The following is a 10,620-nucleotide window of genomic DNA, read 5'->3' as shown; positions in this document are numbered from 1 at the left end:
AATTTATTCCATAAGTCAAATAAGATGCAAGCAATTTAAATGTTCTAAAACTTCATTTCAAATAACAATTATTATATATATATACTAATGTGTTGATGAATACTTCATGAGAGACCATATTGTATGGTACTAAGTATTCTATATTCTATGTGCACATTTCTCATCTTAACTTAGACATTTGTAAAAAATTATATTATATTATATTATATACTATATATATACTATATATAAAGGTAAAACATAATGTAATTACCATTAACATAATAATCACTTATCTCACCTTAAATTGGACATTATAATAAATAGAAAATTATAACATAAATCATCTTCAATAAAAAAAAATATTCTAATACTCTAAAAATATTTAATACAGGCAAATAAACACAAACACGCTAATATATAAAGAAAAAACATGGTGTCAAAAAACATTTTAATTTTATAAAATAAAATATATAAAAATTGAATACTATAAAATAAAAATATGAGTGGCAGACACGTCTCTACCGACACATTAGTATTGGTAATATTAAAAAAAGTACTATGATATCAATACATAGATTATTTTCTAATAAGTTATTATTTATGTTAAATTTAATAATAAGTATTTAATTCTTTATACTAATATTCTCCATATCAAATGGTTTTGGTGGGCCAGTTGATCATAAAATGAAAAAAAAAATATTTTCAAATGTTTGGGCCATAAATAAAAATGGGCCTAAGTCCAAAGCCCAACCCGAGAATTTCAACGGCTAGTTTTTTTCCCATTTCAAAAACCAAAACGAACTTTTTATCTTCTTTTTGTTCTCTCACTCAAAAAACGGTTGTGACACTATAACGGTTAACTTGTGATTTCTCTCACTTCTGAATTTCTGATCTCTAAATCAGGTTAGTTTCTGGGTTTCTAATTTCCCTCTTTGATCTTCAAATTTGTTTCTTTAATTTAATATATCTTGCAAGTATTAAAGAAAGTTTCTTTATTTTTTATTAAATAATGTTGAGTATGTGTTTTTATGAATTGAAGAAGAAATTTGAATTCAGAGACTTTATTAGGTCTCATAATTGATATTGTTATTGCATTCTTTATTAATATTTTAATTTTATAATATAATTTCTTGTGTCTATCTATTAAAGTTTTGATATTTTCAGTTATTTTGTTCTGTATTATAATTCGGGGGTATTTCATTCTTTGTACTAATATGAATATCTACAGTGGTTGGTTGGTGATATAAAATTTTTGCTTACTTTAATAAAACCCTAATTTAGAGGAAATTTTAGAGAGAAGTAATTTAATAAGTCGAGAATGAGTTTGGCGCAACCATAAGTTTGTTTCATAGTGACCATGAGATCATAGGTTCAAGTTCAAATCCTGGAAAGAGTTGTTGCATAGTGACCATGAGATCACAGGTTCAAGTTCAAATCCTGGAAATAGTATCTTCGCGTACGGGGTAAGTTTTGTGCACATCAACCCTCACGAGATCCCACTAAGTAATTTAATAAGTCGAGAGTGAGTTTGGCGCAATCGTAAGTTTGTTGCATAGTGACCATGAGATCATAGGTTCAAGTTCAAATCCTGCAAATAGTATCTTCGCTTACGGGGTAAGGTTTGTGCACATCAACCCTCACGAGACCCCACTAAGTAGGAGCCTCGTTCGGTGGATTGCCAGTTTATTTTTAATTTAATAAGTCCATTGAATGTCAAGTTTGTGTTTCTAATGTAATATATATATCTTTTGAGGTACAATGTTTTTTTTATGTTTCCTGGTTTTGGCCAAGGGGACATGCAACTATCATTGTCTTATGTTTCATACTGCTTGAAAAACAGGTTTTGTATGTTTAATGTCATATATGTAAAAGGAAATGGACAAGGTTTATGAAGAGCTTGATGAAGCTAAAACTGAAATTGAGAAACTCAAGGCAGAATTGAGGGACAAGACAGATTCATTTGAGAGGTTGAAGAAATCCCACGATGTATATGTTAATCAGAAACAGGAAGCGAAGTGCAAAGCCGAGAAGTTGGATGAAGAGCTGCGTCAAAAAGCAGATGAAATAGCCGAGGGAAAGCAGATGTATGAAGATGTCAAGGTGAACTTGCATAGAAAAGAATCCATAATCAAAGATCTGAGTGCTGCAATTGATAAACTTCGAGCGGATTGTGACGAGAAGTTTAGGATGTGGGAACATGAAAGAGGAGGGTTGGTATCGGCGTTAGAGGAGGCAAATGAGAAGGCGGAGAAACAAGAGCAACAGATTTATGTTTACAGACAAGAGATTGAAAGCCTAAGAGGTTGCCTTTCGGTTTCGAAGAAGAAGTGTTCCAAAATGGAGAAAGATTTAAAAGCATCCATAGAAAGAAGTGAAAGAGATGAAATGTTTCATAAATTGGAGGAGGAAAAGAGGAAATTGGAAGATCAATTAAAATGGAAGAAAGAACAGTTTAAGCATCTAGAAGAAGCACATGAAAAACTTAGAGACCAGTTTAGGTCTAGCAAGAAGGAGTGGGAGATGGATAAATCTGCATTGCTTGATGAGATTTCTTCGCAACAGATTAAGTTAGACTCTCAGATCAGAATATCTGAGGATCTACGACATCGGTTACAGTCGTGCAACCAAGCCCTTGCTCATGTAGAAAGCCAAAAAAAGCGCCTGGAAGTTGAAGTTTCAGATTTTAAGGCACAATTTGATAATGGTAGTAGTGAGTACCGGGGTGCAAGGTTTCAGCTTGATTCCTCAAACTCTCAGCATGACGAAGATATTGCAGAATTGAGATATTCACTGACAACAAAAGAGGCAAAATATAAAGAATCAAAGTATAGAACTAAGAAGCTAGAGCAAGAAAACCAAGAGCTGAAGATGTCGATCAAAGAACTCCAGGAAGCTCAGATTCAAGCATATTCTCATTCAAAGTTGCGGTCAAAGCTCCGAAATTTGGAGCAAGTTCATCAAGAGTGTGCCCCGGCTCTTCAGGCTAAAGAAGCTGAATGGAAGTTTCAGTTAGAACAATTGACAGGAGAACTGAATAGCTGCCGATCTGCGTTGGAAACAAAGATAACAGCAATAGAAGGGGTCGAGATGGATTTGAAAAGGTCTCAAAAGGAGTGTGCCTCGATTCTTAAGGCTAAAGAAGCTGTATGGAACATTCAGTTGAAACAATTGGCAGGAGAACTAAATAGCTGTCAATCTGAGTTGGAAACTAAAGTCGCAGCGGTAGAAGAGCTGAAGATGGAGTTGGAAAGGTCTCATTCCTTAACTATCGAGATGAAGTTGCTGAATGAGGAGATGAGTGTGATGCTGCTCGTGTTGAGACAGGGAATTTCCGAGGCTCAATTGGAGTTGAAAGATGCTGCTCTGATCAGTGCTCGGAATGGCATAAATGAAGAACATGAGAGAGCAGCATGTTTAACAAGGCAGGTTGAGTCCTTTGAATTCAACATGGAACTGCAACATTCTCTTCAAATTGAGATTGATAGGTACAAAGAAATGCTGGATGAATCAACCATGTGTCAGCAAAGACTCGAAGAGAAGGTTATGAAGATGGAACACGATTCAAAAGAACAAATTGAGGAAGTCCTTGATGCACTAGACAGCGCAAACATTGAATTGCATGAGAGAATATGTGAGAGAAACGAAATGGAACTTGAATTGCAAATATGGAAGTCATTTGTTGAACGTTCGCAAAGTGATCTCGAAGAAAGTCATGTGATGCGTAAAGAACTGGAAACTGCACTTCTGGCACAAGTAGATGATGGTGAACGCCTCAAGCAGAATGTCAATGAACTCACGCAGCAGGTGACTTCACTGGAATATCAGTTCACTAACTCCTTCGCCACCTTCTCATCTCAGATTGCTAAGAAAGAGGCCGAAATCAATCTCATCCACGAAGCTTGTGATAAGATAACAGCATGTCAGACTCTTGCTGCATTTGAAATTGAAGAGAAGAAGTTGATGATAGCGGAACTTGAGGATGATGATGTCCATGATATACAGCAGAAACTGAAATCGAAACAATTAGAAGTAAAGGAGTTGTTCAATGATCAGACGGAAACTAAACTCGGAAAATCAAATGCATTGATTCAAAAACTCAAGACGGAGAATAGAAATTTGCTTGAGAATGCCGCGAGACTATCATTGGAAAAGGAAAACCTGCTGAGTTTTGTTCAGGGATTGGATGACAAAGTCTGCGAGTTCTCTACTGCAGACACTAAATTAATGGACATGTTGAGAAGCATGGTGCAGTCTTTTGAGAACGATGCTTGTCCGGGAATAAATTTGAAAAAGGACGATGGTTTCGTTGTAAAGGAGAATATGTTAATTCATTCTCCTTCTAGGATAAAGAAACTTGAAGACTTTTCCGATATACGATCACCATTTAAGGAGCTCAACAGTTAGTTGCAATAGGATGTATGCAGCACTTGTATTTTCTGCAAAAATGTCGCGCGGTTTTGAAGCATGACAATTTCTTTAACTTGGATTTGTATATGGAAAACATTTCTATCCTATGTATGTTTTTTTGTTTTCCTTTGTGATTCAATGTAGATCTTCCACGAATTGATATGATTAATGCTAGGTTGTTTCATATGAAAGTTAAGGAATTTGGATTATTTGGATTAAACTCTAGATTTTAGTTTTAATGGTGTTAATGTTTTGCTTTGAAGTTCTGTTTTGGTTGTTAGAAAACTATCATGCATGTTGATATGTTTTCAAGGAATATAGCAACTTGTTGCTAGAACAAAAATGCTGAAATACTAAAGAGGGAGGATGGAAGGACGATAAAATAGTAGCGAAAAACCGAAAAACCTTGAAAGTAGGATGACAACAATGACTACAAAACAACTTGGAAATAAGGCGACAACGTGAAAACCAATCGGCAGAAGGATCACAAGTCTAAGTTTCCCACAAGGCTAAGTTATCATGGCTCCGATCGGTCAAAGCTCCGAAATTTGGAGCAAGTTCATCAAGAGTGTGCCCCGGCTCTTCAGGCTAAAGAAGCTGAATGGAAGTTTCAGTTAGAACAATTGACAGGAGAACTGAATAGCTGCCGATCTGCGTTGGAAACAAAGATAACAGCAATAGAAGGGGTCGAGATGGATTTGAAAAGGTCTCAAAAGGAGTGTGCCTCGATTCTTAAGGCTAAAGAAGCTGTATGGAACATTCAGTTGAAACAATTGGCAGGAGAACTAAATAGCTGTCAATCTGAGTTGGAAACTAAAGTCGCAGCGGTAGAAGAGCTGAAGATGGAGTTGGAAAGGTCTCATTCCTTAACTATCGAGATGAAGTTGCTGAATGAGGAGATGAGTGTGATGCTGCTCGTGTTGAGACAGGGAATTTCCGAGGCTCAATTGGAGTTGAAAGATGCTGCTCTGATCAGTGCTCGGAATGGCATAAATGAAGAACATGAGAGAGCAGCATGTTTAACAAGGCAGGTTGAGTCCTTTGAATTCAACATGGAACTGCAACATTCTCTTCAAATTGAGATTGATAGGTACAAAGAAATGCTGGATGAATCAACCATGTGTCAGCAAAGACTCGAAGAGAAGGTTATGAAGATGGAACACGATTCAAAAGAACAAATTGAGGAAGTCCTTGATGCACTAGACAGCGCAAACATTGAATTGCATGAGAGAATATGTGAGAGAAACGAAATGGAACTTGAATTGCAAATATGGAAGTCATTTGTTGAACGTTCGCAAAGTGATCTCGAAGAAAGTCATGTGATGCGTAAAGAACTGGAAACTGCACTTCTGGCACAAGTAGATGATGGTGAACGCCTCAAGCAGAATGTCAATGAACTCACGCAGCAGGTGACTTCACTGGAATATCAGTTCACTAACTCCTTCGCCACCTTCTCATCTCAGATTGCTAAGAAAGAGGCCGAAATCAATCTCATCCACGAAGCTTGTGATAAGATAACAGCATGTCAGACTCTTGCTGCATTTGAAATTGAAGAGAAGAAGTTGATGATAGCGGAACTTGAGGATGATGATGTCCATGATATACAGCAGAAACTGAAATCGAAACAATTAGAAGTAAAGGAGTTGTTCAATGATCAGACGGAAACTAAACTCGGAAAATCAAATGCATTGATTCAAAAACTCAAGACGGAGAATAGAAATTTGCTTGAGAATGCCGCGAGACTATCATTGGAAAAGGAAAACCTGCTGAGTTTTGTTCAGGGATTGGATGACAAAGTCTGCGAGTTCTCTACTGCAGACACTAAATTAATGGACATGTTGAGAAGCATGGTGCAGTCTTTTGAGAACGATGCTTGTCCGGGAATAAATTTGAAAAAGGACGATGGTTTCGTTGTAAAGGAGAATATGTTAATTCATTCTCCTTCTAGGATAAAGAAACTTGAAGACTTTTCCGATATACGATCACCATTTAAGGAGCTCAACAGTTAGTTGCAATAGGATGTATGCAGCACTTGTATTTTCTGCAAAAATGTCGCGCGGTTTTGAAGCATGACAATTTCTTTAACTTGGATTTGTATATGGAAAACATTTCTATCCTATGTATGTTTTTTTGTTTTCCTTTGTGATTCAATGTAGATCTTCCACGAATTGATATGATTAATGCTAGGTTGTTTCATATGAAAGTTAAGGAATTTGGATTATTTGGATTAAACTCTAGATTTTAGTTTTAATGGTGTTAATGTTTTGCTTTGAAGTTCTGTTTTGGTTGTTAGAAAACTATCATGCATGTTGATATGTTTTCAAGGAATATAGCAACTTGTTGCTAGAACAAAAATGCTGAAATACTAAAGAGGGAGGATGGAAGGACGATAAAATAGTAGCGAAAAACCGAAAAACCTTGAAAGTAGGATGACAACAATGACTACAAAACAACTTGGAAATAAGGCGACAACGTGAAAACCAATCGGCAGAAGGATCACAAGTCTAAGTTTCCCACAAGGCTAAGTTATCATGGCTCCGATTTCATACAAAGCTTTCGCATACAATTTGAAACAAAAAATTATTTTAGTAATGTAATTAGAAGTATACAATTTGAAAATGCTTAGAACTTGAAGAAAGGTGATTAGAAAACTAAAAAAAGTTTGAAAGAAAACACTATGAAAACAATTATTGATGAAGTCAAAATTATCAAATTTGACATAAACTAATATTGGAATTTAACTAAAAAGGAGATGGATAATAATAATCAAGTTCGTTCATGTCAAATTACCATGAAGGAATTTATAGTGGAAACGCACTCGTAAAATTTATGAAGTCTTCTCGAAGGAAATGAATTTCTTTACGAATGAAGAGAATTGACTTTTTTATATTGTCTATAATTGGAGATTATAATTAAAATAGAAATAAAAGCATGGGTATATATTTTATAAGAAGAAGAATAATATTTCTACCAAAAAAAAGAAGAAAAATATTCTTTGAATTCACCTTATTTATAAGAAGAATAATAGTGTTCTTTGAATTCATCTCATTCATATCAACAAAATCTATTAAAAGAAGTCCAAATCAACTATTAATAATACAACAACAATAAAACAAGAAGAATATGGAATGGTAGATGAAGATATCGATTTCATCATACCTATAGATAGGATTAGAGATATTGAGATAGAAAAATCTTTGTATTTATGTCTGAGAATAAAATATCTCTTCATATTTTAGTCTCTTTATATATATATATACGTGTCAAAATTGGCTCCTTCCACTTATCTACTATCCTCTAATATGAAGTAATTAATCTTGGAGTCTGATTTAATTCTCCAGCATATAATATTTCATAACTAATGACAAAGACTCTATGATCAACAAAAAGAATGAAGCTTCATGGACATCACTAAGAAAGAGAAAATATAATTTTGAGTAAATTACATTGTTACTTGCTGAGTTTTAGTAAAATCATCGTTCCAATTTTTACACCTACAAAAAAAACCATAATTTATATACATACATTATACTCATTAATTACCACTGCATAGAATTAAGTGTGAAATTTAAAATAAAAATGGTGATAAATGTAATTAAGTTAAACAAAATATGGTATATTGTCAAAACAAGTCTAAATAGTATACGAGTCAATACATACATTTTCATTATTTCTTGTTCGCTACAATATAGTATAAAAGTGATTTAAACAATATCTTCTTATAATTATTGATGCAAAACAAATGTTAAAGAAGTGTGAATCCTTCTTATTTACATGTGAATCCTCCTTATTCAAGACCAGGTGTTTGAGTAAATCCTTTAGCAAGCGACCTGACCTTTTATCTGTCAATACTACTATCCGAGTGTCTCTTGATCCGAAAAAAGCCATTCACAACCAACCAAATTTTTAGCCTCATCCCTGGGAACCAATTTCCAGGTACCATTTTTCAGCAAGGCATCAAACTCAACTGAGCATGCCAATCTCCAATGAGGAATCTTAGAATATCTACTCCAATATGATGATGTAAAAAAGAAAGAACATAAAAAGACAAGATTTAATAATTTACTTCCTTCTAATGTAGATTCAAGCCAAATCTCAATGTGTGTAATTGAGAACATGATCTAGTGAAATTAACTACTACTTTCAAAGTCAATATTTTATCATTACCATGAACTTCTCCATGTTTTGTGTATGTGTGTTATGTTTACCATTTAGAATTAGAAGGAGATGGGGAAATGGAAAGTCAAAGGTAATGTGGATGGGGACAAATAAAGTTGACCAATCAGAACAATCTAATAGGATATCATGTTATCCATAAGATTGAAGTTAGCCTGAATCTAAATTTATTGTGGTCTGATGAAATCAGACTAAAATGTCCAGTTCAATCAAAATCCTCGAAATTTATTATCCAGACCCTTTACCTTTTCAGGTTTTGATGGGCTAGTCTGCTCTACTCAATACATTTTTATAGGTCTAGCTATTAAGTAAGCAACAAGTAAAGAGATGTAGCTGTAAATACTCATTTTTGTTCGACCCTTAAAAAAGCAAAAATCATTTTTTAATAAACATAACAATTACTTTTTCCAAATATAAAATAAATAACAAACATGCCAGTTTCTAGAAACTCATTTAAGTTCTTTAGAAAATAAATAATAATAAGAAAACCCCAAATAAAATATTCCTAAGGTAAATATTTAGTATACTTTCTAAAATAAAAAAATAAAACCAAAAAATAAAAATGTTTTTGAGATATCATAATCCCAAGAAAGGTACCACCAAATTTTAAGGGATGAAGTCAGTTTTCATTTTTTAAGGAAATTGTTATATAATTTTTACTATAAATAGACACCTAGGTTATATAATAAATATTAGGAGATATTTCCATGATTATATACATTTCATGAGAAAACTACAAAATAATAAGGAATAAGTAGATGAATAGTAAAGAGTATAATAATTAAAATTAAATATTAAAAAATGTAAAAAAAAACATAAGGTATATGTAGTGTGAGATATGACGGTTGCATTTCACTTCCTTAAAATTATTAGGTAAGTGATCCAACATTTTAGTAAAATCTTAACTAATCCCTAACACGATGCATAACATAAGACACGAGAGGTGCACTTCACTTATTTTTATAGAAAAATTAGTTAAGATTAAACATCGCATATTCTAAAATGAATTGTATAGTATCCATTATTTGTTGTTGTTCATATGGATACGTATGAGCAAAAAATAATCTTGTCAAGTACAAAAATAAAAAATAAAAAATAAAAAAATTTATTAAATAATTAAATAACTTTAAGGTTTAAAATATGACATACAATTTAGTAAAAGTACTATTTAAAATGAGTGTATAGGATGCTAATAATTTTTATATTTCATAACTTACTCCCGAATTTGGATATCAAAATATAAAACCAAATATAATTAGGTTAAAAAGAAATTCTAAATTTTTACTATAAAACTGTAATGACAACTCTAGAAAATCACAAATCCGAGAATTCGAAAACATGTAATTAGAATAGTGAATTGCTTTAGTAAAACTGGCCACATGGCCACCCTCCACATAATGCATGCAAAACAAGTGTGGGCATAGGCTAAAAATAATATAAAAAACAAATTGAATAATATAAAACCAAGAAAATGTTAAAGAAGTTGAATAATATATAAAAAAGACAATGAATAAAGAGAAAAAGATGTATACACTGATATTGTAAGAATTTTTTATACTGTCATTACATCATTTATCACTCATTTTCAATCATCATTAACTTTTAAAAAGTAATTCGAATAATTGATAGATAATGTATTAACTATATATACATCTTTATATGGTCGGTGTATAGATTTAATTGTCGTGAATAAAAGTGAGAGGGAAGCGTGCACAAAGAAGAAGCGCATAATATTATGTGATGCAGAAAAGCCCAACACTCTACCTACTCACATTCCTGAAACGACACCGTATCACAGCTACCCAACTAAACCAAACACAAATCTACGTTTTCCCTCCCTCCATTTATTATCTGACCAAAATGGAAGACAAAGGCACACAACCACTAATATTAACAAATACTAATAAAATAAAAGTGAAATATCTATCTATCATTAATATAAATATTCACACTTATCAATGTAAAAGTAAAACTTATGGAATAATTTTAAGGGGTGAAAATTTATATATAATTAGTATATTATTTATTATTATTTTGTATATTTTTTAAAAATCA

General features: G+C 32.9%; 1 protein-coding gene across 3 annotated transcripts; it reads left to right on the top strand.

The window, feature by feature from the left end:
- LOC109344957 (uncharacterized protein At4g38062-like) lies at positions 791-6,597 on the top strand. Of its 3 annotated transcripts, XM_019583689.1 has the most exons (4): positions 791-885; positions 1,823-2,964; positions 4,977-5,813; positions 5,919-6,597. In XM_019583689.1, the coding sequence occupies exons 2-4, from the start codon at positions 1,858-1,860 to the stop codon at positions 6,396-6,398; spliced, it is 2,424 nt and encodes an 807-aa protein (XP_019439234.1). In that variant the 5' UTR covers positions 791-885; positions 1,823-1,857; the 3' UTR covers positions 6,399-6,597. The 3 variants fall into 3 exon arrangements, with proteins under 3 accessions (XP_019439234.1, XP_019439232.1, XP_019439233.1); XM_019583687.1 differs by having other exon boundaries at positions 4,977-6,597; XM_019583688.1 differs by lacking the exons at positions 4,977-5,813; positions 5,919-6,597 and adding an exon at positions 3,907-4,585 and having other exon boundaries at positions 1,823-3,801.

The sequence above is a fragment of the Lupinus angustifolius genome, chromosome LG04 (assembly GCF_001865875.1).
Source record: "Lupinus angustifolius cultivar Tanjil chromosome LG04, LupAngTanjil_v1.0, whole genome shotgun sequence".
Lineage (NCBI taxonomy): Eukaryota > Viridiplantae > Streptophyta > Magnoliopsida > Fabales > Fabaceae > Lupinus > Lupinus angustifolius.
The sequence above is the reverse complement of the archived record's forward strand: the minus strand, read 5'-3'. Positions and strand labels throughout refer to the sequence as shown.

Coding starts and splice junctions, on each gene's coding strand:
- LOC109344957 (XM_019583687.1), top strand. CDS start 1,858: ATGGACAAGGTTTATGAAGAGCTTGATGAAGCTAAAACTGAAATTGAG. Junction 2,965..4,976: donor AGTGTGCCCCGGCTCTTCAG/GCTAAAGAAGCT, acceptor CCGGCTCTTCAG/GCTAAAGAAGCTGAATGGAA.